The sequence below is a fragment of the Mesoplodon bidens genome (assembly GCF_964165515.1).
Source record: "Mesoplodon bidens genome assembly, chromosome: 1".
Taxonomy (NCBI): Eukaryota; Metazoa; Chordata; class Mammalia; order Artiodactyla; family Ziphiidae; genus Mesoplodon; species Mesoplodon bidens.
In genome coordinates, this window is record NC_138176.1 from 15,820,098 (window position 1) to 15,836,300 (window position 16,203).

General features: G+C 35.3%; 1 protein-coding gene across 1 annotated transcript in view; it reads right to left on the reverse strand.

Annotated features, from left to right (window-relative positions):
• The window catches only part of ATRNL1 (attractin like 1), a 696,121-nt gene that overhangs the window by 352,932 nt on the left and 326,986 nt on the right, over positions 1-16,203 (reverse strand). The window contains exon 26 of the mRNA XM_081236563.1: positions 5,793-5,871. Within this exon, the coding sequence (XP_081092689.1) occupies positions 5,793-5,871 (79 nt within the window). The remainder of the gene's footprint in view (positions 1-5,792; positions 5,872-16,203) is intronic.

The following is a 16,203-nucleotide window of genomic DNA, read 5'->3' on the forward strand; positions in this document are numbered from 1 at the left end:
ATATGGGGAGGGGGAAGGGTGGGCTGTGACAAGGCGAAAGAGAGGCATGGACGTGTATACACTACCAAACGTAAGGCAGATAGATAGTGGGAAGCAGCCGCAGAGCACAGGGAGATCAGCTCGGTGCTTTGTGACTGCCTGGAGGGGTGGGATGGGGAGGGTGGGAGGGAGGGAGATGCATGAGGGAAGGGATGTGGGAACAGATGTATATGTATGACTGATTCACTTTGTTATAAAGCAGAAACTAATTAAAAAAATAAATAAATAAACTTTAAAAAGAAAAAAATAGATACATCAAGCTGAGCCTCAAAGAAATTCTGATTTATAGGTCTGATGGGGGTTGAGTAGTGGAGTGGCACTCAGGGATATATAAATATATTTTTTAAGATCTACAGGTGATTCTAAAGGACCGGCTAGATTGAGAACCACTGTGTTAAAGTGGATATGGAGGAGGAAAAGAATCCTAGATATACAGGAGTTGCTGTTACTAATATGAATGCATAATATATTGCTAATCATTCTTTATTTTACGTATCAGCAAACTAACTGCTAACGTTTGTTGAAGTCTGGTAAGTAACAGGCAGTGGGGTATTTAGAACATATTAACTCATTTAGTACTATAAACCTTATAAAGTAGGCCCTACCATATTTTATATTCTAAGAAATACTTTGTTTTCACATTTTAATATCTCTGAAGTCTGATGTGTCTTATAGTTAATAAAATTGTACAATCACTACTGGCCAGATGGCAGTTATGATATAGTTGTCATTGCCTGCACGGACACAAACTTGATTACTCTAGTCAATGGTACTATGTGAAATAAACAAAATGTTTTTTTCCTAAGTCAAAGTGATTTATGAAAAACTGGTCTATAAACAAGTTTTGGTAATACCTTACCCAATTTATTTTGCTATTACTTTCCTTTCAATGTATATATATGTTGATATACAATAAAATCTATATCTAAGTAATTCTGTAAGAGTCCTTTGAATAGTATAAAACAAATATTCTTAGTAGCAAGAGAGCCATAGTTAATTGGCACTGTATTTTCTTTCTAAGTGGTACATCAAATGATTGATTTGTGTCATAATATTACAGAAAATGTTAAGGAAAAGTAAGTTGATACTAAGGCCATTAACTGCCAAGACAGACATTTATTTGAGCTCATTATTTAATAATGATTTTTAAAACTTCTTGCTTTTTTGACAAAGGAACATGTTTTATGGAAAGCTTTATCTAGATATTGCAATTTTGACTATTAAAAATAAAATACAGATTCTTAAATTACTAAGAAATTGTACAAGAAGTTTCATATAGTACCTAAATTAATTAATTTTAATGTTTCCACCCAAAGTAACATTTTCTTATTACTCTCTTCACTCTGTGCCCACTCTCCTCTCTCTAAATAAGTTGGGTGTATTTCTAAAGAGGTACAGTAACTTACTTTGTAAACAATGATGCATTACATTAATAATATTTAGATGAGAACCCATTTACCACAAATTTAGACTCTCAGAGACGATTTTATCATAAATTGTTGACTCATGACATTTCCTTAGTAAAGTATAACTTAATGATATTAATTCTGTTCTGTTTTTTTGTGCCCATGAAACAGAGGAGTTAATCTGTTTGCCTTAAGAAAAGTAGTTTGTCACTCAGAGCTACTATTTATGGGTTTTAGTTTATTATTTTTAACTCAAATTTCAGGTTGATTATGTTAAATTCAAATTTAGGTTTTATGCTGCGTGAGTGTGAAACGTGCAGGAAAATAGAGCATCATGAACACAAGATCAGTTACTCATTGGACACTGACTTATCCCAGACAATATTGTTATTATTGATTTTTAAGCATTAGAGATGCATACTATACTATGAAGTATAAGCAAATAATGTGGTAACGATCTATATTAATATATTTTTTATTCTTTAAAGAACTGTAAAGAGAATAAAAGAAATAAGAGTTCCTGGTACAGGAAATATAATCATTCAAATACACAAACCCACTAGTAATATGAAGTTGATTAATATAACCTTACCTTTGCTTATGGGATCTATTATTGTATAGATTTTCCAGTTAGATTTTAATGGAGGCATACTACAGTTAAACCACCCAAAATATATGGGAATAAATGTTGTTAACTGAAAAAATTAACTTCTTACAACTATTAAGATATGCATGATATTTCCACTTATGTTCGTCAAATATAAGATTAAATACCTTTATTGCAAGGAGTAATTATAAAATTTTAATGGGTTTGTGCCTTTAATACCTATTAAAAACTCATATTTTAGTTTAAACATGAAAATTATTAAGTATGACGATGCTATTTAAAAAGTCTCCTTTTAATATATACCTGGCCCTTACAAATGTTTTTGTAATGTAATGACTATTTATCTAAACTTCAAGGTGCCTTTGAAACTCAAGGTTTTCAAGACCTCTGTAACAAGCATAAGCTATAAAAATAAACTCATCCTTCTCATATTTTATAATATTTCCACTGATCAATGTCCACTTATTGTTTCCATTAATTAGCACAGCATCCCTCCACACACATGCACACGAAACTTTCATATTTTTAATAGGGTTATCACAGAAATGGGTTTCGAGCTCCCATATGAAGAGGTAACGTTAAAATTAAGGTCCTTTATAGTTTCATTTTTGTGTTTTTAAGAGCCCCTAAATTCAAGGGGTATTATTCAAAATTAATAACATTATTAATGGGCTTCTGATATTAAAATTATAACACAAAAAATGTACGTGTGTGTTTATGAGACCCAAACCTTCAAATAGTTAAAAACAAAAAAGCAATATGTCTGGTTTAATTAACACAATATATTTTTAAAATGTCTAAAGATTATTTTCATTTTAAAACAGTCCTTATATTTAGAAAAGCAAGTAATACAATTCCTATAACAAAATTACAGAAATACCAAGAAGGAAGAATCCTTTAAATAACCTTCATGTACTGTTAAAGATAAACTGTCATTCTACTACTCATAGGGGTCCTCTGAGGTTTACAATAATTGATGTCTTAATGCTTTGGAGAAAGTAACATCTCCATATAAAGAAAAAGTATTGAGGTATTTTCCTTTGGGGAATATTAGTGTTAATCTAATAGTTAAAACTGAATAAAGAGAGATAAAAACACATTTTTACCTCATTTACATAAAGTCTATAAATGGGATTATCATATTAGCTACAACTGTGTAGTTAAAAGTCATTGGGTCTCTAAAACCAAAATGATAATCTTTTAATAATATAAAAATTATTAGCTAAATAGATGTCGGGTAGTCATCAAAATAATATCATCTTTACTTTAGGCATCAACATATGAATGGTTTCTAAGACATTTAGAAATTTGTATTTAAAAGATTTAATAAAATTAAAAATGATAATATTCCCTATCATATTTTTTAACATGATATTGTAACAAGACATGACCTCTCAACAGGACAGATTTTGTATTTTGGTAGAGGTAGCAAATTAAATGCAAATATTATTATATTCTTTAACAAAGATTCATTACCTGGAAGACTTGGAAAGAAGGACATTAAATTGAGGATTATCAAGAGGACATAGTAACATTTAGAACCACAGATTAGAACTGGCCCAGAGGTCCCTAATCTAGTTCTCCCTTCCTTCCTATTTTTCCTCCATTCTCACATGTGCAACACATACTTAGATTTTGACTTCTAATCAAAAAATAAATTCATATTTGTATTTTAAAAATTAAAGTAATATCAGCTGGCCAGAGCTTCCGATAATATGCAATAAACTACATACTACACTGAGGTGATATATTAACCAAAAGCAATTTGTCATTTTGAAAAGTGTGAAAGTTTCATAGTTAAATGAACAATTCCCATTATTTTTCTCAAATATTTACTAGTTTCTAAACTTTAGTCATTACATATAAACATTCCTAGAGCTCTAGGAAACTCAAACTGAGAATAAGTTATATAGTACGACACCTCTCTAGAGGAAACTGAATTCAATTAGATTGCTTACCCACCTAGTTAATGGCAGAGTTGTACATCGATGTTTTCACAATTCTATCTTTATACAGTTACATTTTATAAACTTTAGAAGTCAGATATTTAAACATTGCTAGTCATAATGAAGTGAGAACCCAGGCTCCCTGACTGAGCCTAACTTCTCTTCTAATGATAAGAGGCATAAATAGTCACTTGCTCTATTCCATTATGGAATGTTTTCATACTGCCTGACGACCACTTGTTTTTTTCCTTCCTGAATCCATACTTTACCTTAATAGATTGTCTAGCATGTGTAGAAGACTGTTTAACTCCACACAGAATTCCACTTTTTGCAAAATATTTATATATTAATATTTTTAAAATTCCTTTTAAATTGGATTACATTTTATCATAGGACCATACCAAGTAAATTCTCACTGATGTTGCACTGCTCATGTATAGAAAATCAGAGAGGTGGAGAGAATTAGGATAAGTAATTTTTTTGCAGGGGAGTGGTGTCAAGTTTGCAAATATATTATAGGTAGGCACTGGATGTTTGAAAATAGGAGAATAATTAAGAAGAACTCATGTCACTTACTAATTCCGTAATTTGGAATATTCTGGATTGTTTTTAAATATAATCTGCTTATATGTGGAAAACAAGAAGGTAAGTAATTATATCTCTGCTGTACATTGTTTCACGAAATTAAACGTATAAAAATATACTGGGAAATGCAACAGCAAATAGAATGCTAATAATACTAATATTAATAGTAATAGACAGACTTCCCTGGTGGCGCAGTGGTTAAGAATCCGTCTGCCAATGCGGGGGACACGGCTTCTAGCCCTGGTCCAGGAAGATCCCACATGTCACACAGCAACTAAGGCTGTGCGCCACAACTACTGAGCCTGCACCCTAGAGCCCGCGAGCCACAACTACTGAACCCCGCGCATCACAACTACTGAAGCCTGCGCACCGCAACGAAGAGTAGCCCCAGCTCGCCGCCACTAGAGAGAGCCCGTGCGCAGCAACGAAGACCCAATGCAGCCAAAAATAAATAAATAAATTTATAAAAAATAAAAAGTAATAGAATATAATAATATTAATAAAAACAGAAACACTTTTTCATTATATGAGGTATAGAACAATAAATCTACTGCACATTTAGGATCCTCATATTATTATATTTCTTTGTTCCTTTCAATTAACTAATACATACAAAGTTAGGAAACTATATTTGTATAATATATTTACCTCATCAGCTGTTGTTCTGTAGGAGTATTACTGTTTTTATCAATTTTAAGATTATAAGGGACACAGATGATTAATTCTGATATAGAAATGTATCAAACTGAGGTATAATTCAAACGTACTTGGATTATCAGATACCCATGAAAAAGATCTGATTACCAAAAAAAAAGAATTCTATAAGATACAAACCAAAAATTAATATTTATTGCTCAGAATATTCTTTTAAATTATAAGTTTTAAAAATAATGTTTTTATAGTATAACTACCTAAATTAAAGAGACTGCAGGTTATTTAATCAACAAAATTAATATTGGTATCCACTATAAATTCTAACACTATTTTTAAAAAACTCTGCAACTAACCAATGCTTCCACAGATACTGATTTAACATGATGGTGGCAAATTTTGCTCTAAAGCTTAAAAAATACTAGATTGACTTGCTCAATCTTAATAAATGAAACTGATTTGAAAACCTCTATTTGAAAGGAGGATGTCAGTTAAGGAATACAGATCCATATGTTTGCTTGAATCTTTAAACAAAAGATTAAGTAATATTACTGTTACCTCTCTCCGTCGAGAAGCCCAACATGTTTGCTTGATCTTCCACACCACAGCGGCCACCAGTAATAAGGATAAAAAACAACTAGAAAATAAAACACAAATAAGTTTTGCTTAAAACACTTGCAGTGTGTCATGAAACGATAAAAGAACATGTAGAGGATTTAAAAATATATAGAAATAATCACTCTGCCTTGGTAAATATTCAAGCAAAACAGATAAATTAGAAGTTTGTAAAACATTCTCAAGTAAAAGCAAAGTACACAGGTAGAAAAATTACTTATATTCTTTCATATATATTATAGTCTATCTTTCAGATTTTCTCTGTCAGAAGGAATATAACTTGATAATTCTGTTGGTTTTATACAGCAATAAATTTTAGAATTGCTATTGAGTTGTAAAATCTGGCAATTTTATAAATTTAAATATCACACATTTATTCATTTTACCTTTATTAGCAACTATCTTATATCTGAGAATATTCCTGTAGTTCTCAATTGAGATTTAGCCCTCCCGCCCATCCCCTCACTGGGACATTTGACTATGTCTAGATACATGTTTGATTATCACACTGGGAGAGAAGTGCAACTTGGATCTAGTGAGTGTAGCCAGGGATGCTGCTAAACATCCTGCAATGCACAGGACTGCCCCCAACGACAAAGAATTATTCTGTCCAAAACGTCAGTTCTACAGAAGCTGAGAATCCCTTGTATATGCTAATGTTTAAATTAAGAAATAATTCAATTACAATGTATATACATGTGGTCAATGTGTATTAGGTACCATATGCAATAGACTATGTAACAGAGGATACTTTTTTAGCAGTAATTTAAGACTGACAAATCTCAAAATAACAGATTTATGTGAATCTGGTTAACCAATCCCAACCATGCATTACTGTTTCTTTTCCCTTCCTTTGCTCTGTGGTCAAAGATTATGCTATGAAAAGACCCAGAATTGAGCAGAACAGTCCACTATAAATTCACTGGTCACTGACCACTACCAAAAACCTGGTCTTCACCCTTAACTGATAATCCTTGTACTCATCAATGGATTCACTCATAAGCAGTGTAAATCTTGACACTTTCTACTCTTGTCAAATCCTTAATATATTTTTTCTCCTTGCCTCACTTAAAGAAATCTTAGAATATCTTTCAATGACAATGACATTGATAATGACATTGATAATTCTAGCACCCATCCACTGACCGCTGAGCACATTCCAGATACTGTGCTAGATACATCACTGATGTATCTAGCACGGTATCTGGGTTTAGTTTTGTAAGATGACTTATAAAACTTATAAGATGACTGGGTTTAGTTTTATAAGAACATTTCCAGAGAGGATATATTATTCTTATTTTAGAAAAAAAGAATCCAATGCTCAGAAAAGTTCAAAGTAAACTGCTTATAGTCCCACAGAGAGTTTAAGTGGTAGAGCCAAAATTCAAAACGAGTCCCGTAAGCCTCAGACTCTTTCCTTCCCATCTGTTGGGAACTCTGAACTCTGAGCTTGCACACTATGTCATAACAGTTGTTTTCCATATTCCCCAGTATCAACCACTGAGGTACCTTACTGCTTTTTACATAATTATCTTTCCCTCTAGTATTTATAAACTCATTCTATTTCATCTAAATTTAAATTTTCAGAAGTGCTCAAGTCCCGCATCTCCTAAAAAATAAAAAACAATAGCCCTATTTTATTAACCCTGTAGCTTCCTCTAGTTTGTTGAGCAAGTGGTCCATGTAGCCACTTCCATGTCAATTTCCTCATAACCTAGTCTTATTTAACGTCTTATAATTTGGTATCCAATTTGTATACTGATAAAAATGTTAATATTAATAATTAATGTTTATATAGTATGCAACATTTTAGTGGGTACTTCCTCATCATGACTTTCTAAAAATTAAATAAACTAGTCTTTTCTATATCAACTGTCTTTTACTTCTCAGTTGACAATACCAACCATCCATCCTTTAAAACCCTTCTGAACACTTTATTTTCTTGGCTTCCTTCAACTTTCTTGACACACTATGGAGTCAATGAAAGTAGATTGCATTCCTGATTCCTTGTTTTAAATTATGGACATTCCTGAAAATTCATTCACAAGACCATGCTATTATCTATTCTTGCTCTCAGAAAAAGAGCTCAGTTATTCTCATGGCTTCAACTATGACCTCATTTGGAACCATTTCCAAATATAAGTCATTTAACCTGCCAAAATGAGAGCATCTTATCATTAGAAGAGATCAATGACATTATTTAGTTCAGACTCCCTCCCAAGAAAGAAATTCCCAGCACAACTCTGATAGTGATCCAGTTCCTAATTAAATACACATAGTAGCTTCTGCTGGCTCGTAAGTTGGTGCATTTTATTTTTAGCTAGCTCAAACTATGAAAATTTTCTGTTAAGCTGTCTTTCTAACTTTTATTAATCAGTGCTGCTTCTGTCTCTGGGTTACAATGACCCAGCCATTTCCTTCTTCTATATTCTAATACTTCTTTATATCTTTGAAGACTCTTCTTACATGATTCCTTCTAGTCCACTGGTTCTCAGTCAGGAGAGTTTTGCCCTCCAGGGACATTTGGCAGTGGCTGGAGACATTTTTGGTTGTGGGATGCTGGTAAATATGGTACAATATAGAGGTCAGTCCTCCTCCCCACAACAAAGATTTTCCCAGCCAACCTGCCAATAGTGCCGAAACCCTGTTCTAGTCTGAATTATTGCCATAGCAGTTACACTTCCCTTGTTACGTCCAGGTTAACAATGCAACTGTTGAAATATAGTAGTGAGAATTGATACTTTATATATAGTCCAAGGATCCATTTATCTGAATTTAAGTCTTACCATAATACCTTAAGAATTTTAACAAGAGAGATAAATATCACCTCAAATCTACCATGTCCAAACTGTAATCCTGAGTAACATTCATAATAAAAGTAACTAACATCTATTGAGTAATATGTACCAAGCACTGTGTTATATGTTTTACATGCATTAATTCTTTCATTACCACAATCACACATGATATACTGTGTATTCTGTTATGTACTCATTTAAAAGATGAGAAAGTTGAGGTCATGGAGAGTTTACATAAATTGCCTAAGTTACAAAAGTCTTAAATTGCAAGTTCTCCCCTTTCTGTTGACTTGTCTCACCATTACTTTCCAGGTAAAATGTAAAACACATTCAATTTTATCATCCCTTATATTCAGTCAGGCACCGTATCTTGTCAACTGTTTCTCTCACAGTGTCTGCAGTAGTAGACAACAGTACACATACCAAAATTCATTTACATTTAATAATTAAACGTAACCTAAATACCAAAAAGTATTTTTATTTGACAATTTGTAATTCACAGTATCCTCCCCCCAAAATAGTTACATGATCAAGACTCAGTTTAGGACAGTGAAGACTTGCTAAATTTCTCCACAAGGAACTTAAATTCTTTCTGATCTAAATTTCATGACACAAGTGAAGAGTGTCACTTTTATAATGATAGAGGAAGCCAGTATAAAATTTTTCAGTTTTCACGATTTTACCTCCTTGAGAAGAGGAGATATACACTTTAGGGGTTTGTATGCTTTCTACGTAAATTCATATTAGGCTGGTAATAAAAAGTAATAAAAAGAAAATATTCTTCTAATAATATACTATTATAGGAATAGATATGGGATTATACCAGCAGAGACACCGAGAGTTTAAACTTAAGGGTACAGAGAAAACAAGATGGAATGAAAGAAGGTTTTCAGGCTTCTTGGATTCTGTGGGATGGGAACATAGAGCTATTCAGTTGGAAGCAGGCTTTATCCTTTAAGAAAAGGGAAGAATGAACCAGAAGGGAATCAGAGACCTTAAGGGCTCCCGCTCCCACCACAGGCCCAGGGGGCAAGGATGGATCCTCCTCAGTTTCTAAGGGTGGAGCCTCTTGGGTTTTACAGGACCAGGATACCCCCCGCCAAGAGCCTTGGCGCCAAGGCTGCAGCGCAGTGCTGCAGCATCAGGGCCACCTTGCCAAGCTAATGTGGCAGGGCCATACCACAGAGCTATGGGGTAACGTTGCCACCTCAGGGGACCTGGAGGTAGAGCACTGAGCCAAGGAGGGTTACTCTCAAATCTTTAAGTTTGATGGGATTAGCCTTCCTTGGGACCCATCGCCCCTTTCTTCCTTTACTTCTCCTCCTTTTGAAATGGGAATGTCTATTCTATGCCTCTACCACCGTGGTATTTTGGAATCACATAATTTGCCTGGTTTCACAGGCTCACAACTAGAGAGGAATTTTGCCTAGGGTTAACTTGTACCCCAAGTCCCACCCATATCTGATTTAGATGATATTCAGATGAGACTTCAGACTTTAGTGTCGATTCTGGAATGAATTAAACCTTTTGGGATTGCTGGGATGAAATAAATGTACTTTGCAAGCAATAAGGACATGATTTAGGGGGCTAGAGGCAGAATGCTACAAATGTTCCTCCAAAAGTTGTATGTTGAAGCCCTAACCCCCAATGTGATTATACTTAGAGATAGGAACTTTTTGGATGTAACTGAAGTTAAATGAGGTCATAATGGTAGAGCCCTGAGCCAGTAGAATTAGTGTCCTCGTAAGAAGAAACACCAGAGAGCTTGTGCTCTCTCCCCAAGCACTTGTACCGAGAAAAGGCCACGTGAGCACACACCAAGAAGGTGGTCATCTACAGGCCAAGAAGAAAGCTCTCACCAGAAGCCAACCATGCTGGCACTCAGATCTTAGACTTCCCAGTCTCCAAAACTGTGAGATTATAAACTTTCTGTTGTATAACTCAGTCTGTGTTAGTTGTTTATGGCAGCCTGAGCAGACTAAGACACTCCCCAAAGTCAAAAGGAAGAATAACTTCCAGGTTTGCTCTGGTCAGGGCCCTGGCTACATTTCTTTCTGCTTTCTGACATACACTCTGTTGTGCATCAGCTTTATTCTCAGGCTTGTTTTTCTCTTAGATACAAAAATGAATGCCGCAGTTCCAGACTTCTATCACATACCATTATACATGCCCACTCTTCGCCAATCACTTGGCGAATTGAAGGGTATGCACTTACTGGCTTTAGTCCATCCATGAAGCTGGTGAGGGATCAATTCCTCCCAAACTGAATCCTCACTGCATAGCCACATGGAAGGAGTTAAATGAAGGCTGGGAAAGACTCCATAAAATCTACTTCTGATATCATTTATGTAAAATTCATAGAAAAACACCTAAATGAACCTCCCCAAAACTGGTAACAGATTTACAAATCTAAAGAGCACATTTGATAACTCTTCAATCCTTTCTTGAAATATTTTACAGAAACTAGAGTGCTCTAAAGCCTCCTTGGCAAAGTATTAAAAAGGCAAGCAACATATAGTAAGGAAGACCTTCCTGGTTAACTACTCCTGTTACAAATCATGTACCTGGATAAAACCCTAATTTCACAAACTTGTACCAAAAATTATAAAGGTCAATGTATACAGTGTTCTTTTCTACACTCAACTTTTATTTAAAGCATACCTTTTGAAACCATGTAGTCAGGATAAAAGTTTCAATTACAAAATTCCCTTAATATTGTTAAAGTAGTAAATGCTCTTCTTAAAAAGCTTTCCTAAAGTACTAATGCATAACACACACAGAGAAATCATAAGTATACAGCTCAATGAATTATCGCAAAGAAAATATACCCATGTAACCACCGCCCCGGTAAAGAAATAGTACTTTGCCCATCCCCTCTTCATCAGAGGTCACTAGCATAATGATTTTTAACACCATAGTGTGTTTCTGCCTATTTCTGAACTTTATACAAATGGAATCCTAAAATATTCATTCTTTTGTTTCTAGCTTCTTTTGTTCAAAACTATGTTGGTGAATGCCATCCATATTGTTCTTTTAGGATTAGTTTGTTCTTTTCATTGCTCCATATTCTATTATTTTTAGGTATTTGGGTTATTCCAAGGTTTTGGCTATTTAAAACACACTGCTATAAATATGTTTAACATGATCTTTGATGGAATGGAATTGTTGGATCACAGAGTATGGGTAAGCTCAACTTTAGAATACAGTCAAATTGTTTTCAAAGTTGTTGCACCAACTTCTAGACCACCAGAAGTGTCTAGAGTTCCACATCCACTTCAACATTTGATATCATCTATCTTGTTCTTTTTAGCCACTATAATAGGTGAATAGTAAATAGTATTATATTGTGGTTTTAATTTGCATTCCCTGATAAAAATTAAATGGAGCACATTTTTATATTTTGTTAGCCACTTATCCTTTTTTGTGAAGTGCTTATTCAAGTGTCTTGCCATTTTGGGGGCGGGGAGTTGAGTTGTAAGACTGCTTTTTATTGATTTATATGAGTTATATATTGTGACCATAAGGCCTTTATCCTTTATATAGGTTGTGAATATTTTATACTATTGCATGGCTTGACTTTTCACAATGTTAATGACATCTTCTGACAACAAAAATTGTTAGTTTTACTGTAGTCTAATTTTATTGAAGTGCTTTGTGTGTCTGTTTAAGAAATTTGCCCAGTTCTAAAGATGTGAAGAAGAATTCTCATATTACCTTCTAGATGATACTTCATTGTTTTTCCTTTTCTCCTGGTATTTATTTTTATGATTAGTGTGAGGTAGGAGTCAAATGTTACTTTTCTCCACATGGATGGTTAACAGATCCAACACCCGATAAAGTTTTTCTTAAAGCTATAAATAAATATTGACAGACAGTCCTTGACTTGCTAACCAAGCTGAAGAATGGCACACTTCCATCACAGCCCTTTCTGCTGTATCAAATTCACAGAGGGACTGAGGTCTTATTTGTATCTTATAGAAAATGTCGATATTCTCTATAAAGATATTTTACTTTAGACATCTGTAGGCTGTGCTTACAATGTACCCAAAGCTTTTTCACTGCTATTTGAGTCTGCCATGTGGGTTCAGTCTGGGGCCTGGGCAGAGTTCTAACCATAAGACACTTCTCAAATTCTTTGGTATGCTAATTAGGATAAGAGCCTCACATGGAAAATCCCAGAAGTTCAACTTTATGGGATGGCTTTTCCCTCTCTGTTATTTCCCAGACTTTTTCTGGTTCTCTGGGCTTCACTTTTCCATGCTCTGGCCAGAAACTACCCACTTCTGTGCTTGTGCCACATTCTGCATTGGGAGGACAGAGAAGAGGGAAAAGCAATGGATTTGCATTGACCCTCTTGTACCCACAGTTCCGCGTTATGTAGAAGGTTCCCAACCCTTGGAGATTTGGCTCTAGTAGCTTCCTGGACGTTTTTGCTGCAGCCAATGTTCCTGCTTCAAGACTGTTTGGAATTGGGGGTAAGTAAATATTTTTAAAAGAGAGGAAAAATTGGGGAGGGTGGATCTCCCCTACTCTCTGAGCTTCAAGGGCTTCCTTTTCCACAGCACAAGTCAGAACTAGAGTATTTTTCCAGGATGTTTTCTGCATTGAGGCTCAAGGCAGGGGATACTGGAGGAATAAATGGTTAACTTCCAAATATTTCAGGGTGCTCTGGATTCTGGTGTTCTTCCCTGATCTGCCTGATGATACTTACTTTTCACAATTACCAAATAGCTGCCCATGCATATCATCCAGGTTTTACAGTTGAGACCCATGGGACATAAAGAGAGATGTATGTTTATGTAGTGTTTCCTGGAACTGGAAGCCTGATGGTGAATGGATTTTTGACAGAGCTGCAAAGGCATTTCAAAAGAGAAAGACCAGTCTTTTCCAAAGGCTGTAAAAATTGGATATCCATATGCAAAATAATGAACCTTGACCTACACCTCAATCATAAACAATAACTAAAATGGATCATAGACTCATAAACAAAAGATATCTGAAATGGATCATAGACTTAAATGTACAATGTAAAAGTATAAAACTCTTAGAAGGAAATCTATGTGACCTTGAGTAGGCAAAGAGTTCTTACATGACACCAAAAGCATAACTTATAAAAGAAAAATAAAATACATTGGATTTTATCAAAATTAAAACTTTTTTTTTTTCTCCACAAAAGACACTGTTAAAAGAATAAAAATACAAGTCAAAGTCTGGGAGAAAATTATATCAAATCGCACTTCTGGCAGAAGATTTACATCCAGACATACAAAGAATACTCAACCCCAAGAATAAGAAAACAAACAATAAAAAATAGGCAAAAAATCTGCAAAGACACTTAACCAAAGAAGATAAAAGTATGGCTAATAAGTACATGAAAAGATATTCAATGTCATTAGCCATTAGGGAAATGCAGATTAAAATCATGATAAGATACCACCACACACCTATTTGAATGGCTATAATAAAAAAAACTGACAAGACCAAGCACTGAGGATGTAGAACAACTGAAACCTTCATACTCTGCTGGTGGCAAGGCAAAATGATACAGTCACTTTGAAAAATAGTGGCAGTTATTATTAAGATAAACATACATTTGCTATATGATTCAGCAATCCCACTTCCAGATATTTATCCTAAAGAAGTGAAAACTTATGTCTGCACAAAACCTATACAAGTATGTATCTTGTCCACAGCAGCATTATTCATGGCTGCCAAAAAGTATAACAATTCTTATCTATCAAAGGGTGGATGGATAAACAAACTGTAGTATAGTCATACAATGGAATACCACTTAACAACAAAAATGAAATGGACTATTGATGGAAAAAACCAACTTGGATAAATCTCAAATGCAGTATGCTAAGGAAAAGAAATCAGTCTCAGGAGGTTACATACTGTATGATTCAATGTATATGACATTCTGGGAAAGGCAAAACTATAGAGACAGGGTACCAATCAGTGGTTGCCAGGGTTTATGGCTAAGGAAAAAGCCTGACTGTAAAGGAAGCCCTATGAAGGATTCTTTGAGATTCTGGAACTGGCCTATATCCTGATAGAGCTGATGATTACAAGAAACTATACAGAGGAGCTTCAAGATGGCGGAAGAGTAAGACACAGAGATCACCTTCCTCCCCACAAATATATCAGAAATACATCTACATGTGGAACAACACCTATAGAACACCTACTGAAAGGTGGCAGAAGACCTCAGACCTCCCCAAAGCAAAAAACTCCCGCACATACCTGGGTAGTGTAAAAGAAAAAAGAAAAAATAGAGACAAAGAATAGGGACGGGACCTGCACCAGTGGGAGGGAGCTGTGAAGGAGGAAAGGTTTCCACACACTAGGAAGCCCCTTCGCGGGCACAGACTGCAGGGGGTGGAGGGGGGAAGATTCAGAGCCCCGGAAGAGAGCGCAGCCACAGGGGTCATAGACTCATAAACAAAAGCCCAAACCTGAACCCTGGGAGCTGTGCAAACAAGTAAGAGAAAGGGAAATCTCTCCCAGCAGCCTCAGGAGCAGCGGATTAAGTCTCCACAATCAACCTGATGTACCCTGCATCTGTGGAATACCTGAATAGACAGCGAATCATTCCAAATTGAGGAGGTAGACTTTGGGAGAAATGATATATATATATATTTTCCCTTTTTCTCTTTTTGTGAGTGTGTATGTGTATTCTTCTTTGTGTGATTTTGTCTGTCTAGCTTTGTTTTTACCATCTATCTGAGGGTTCTGTCTGTCCTTTTTTTTTTTTTTTACTTAAAAATTTTTTTTCTTAATAATTATTTTTTATTTTAATAACTTTATTTTATTTTATCTTCTTTCTTTCTTTCTTTCTTTCTTTCTATTTTTTCTCCCTTTTATTCTGAGCCATGTGGATGAAAGGCTCTTGGTGCTCTAGCCAGGTGTCACGGCTGTGCCACTGAGGTAGGAGAGCCAAGTTCAGGACACTGGTCCACAAGGGACCTCCCAGCTCCACATAATATCAAATGGCGAAAATCTCCCAGAGATCTCCATCTCAACGCCAAGACCCAGCTTCACTCAACGACCAGCAAGCTACAGTGCTGGACACCCTATGCCAAACAACTAGCAAGACAGGAACACAGACCCATCCATTAGCAGAGAGGCTGCCTAAAATCATAATAAGGCCAGCGATACCCCCAAACACACCACCAGACATGGACCTGCCCACCAGAAAGACAAGATCCAGCCTCATCCACCAGAACACAGGCACTAGTCCCCTCCACCAGGAAGCCTACACAACCCACTGAAACAACCTTAGTCACTGGGGACAGACACCAAAACCAACGGGAACTACGAACCTGCAGCCTGTGAAAAGGAGACCCCAAACACAGTAAGATAAGCAAAATGAAAAGACAGAAAAACACAGCAGATGCAGGAGCAAGGAGAAAACCCACCAGACCTAACAAATGAAGAGAAAATAGGCAGTCTATCTGAAAAAGAATTGAGAATAGTGATAGTAAAGATGATCCAAAATCTTGGAAATACAATGGAGAAAATACAAGAAACGTTTAACAAGGACCTAGAAGAACTAA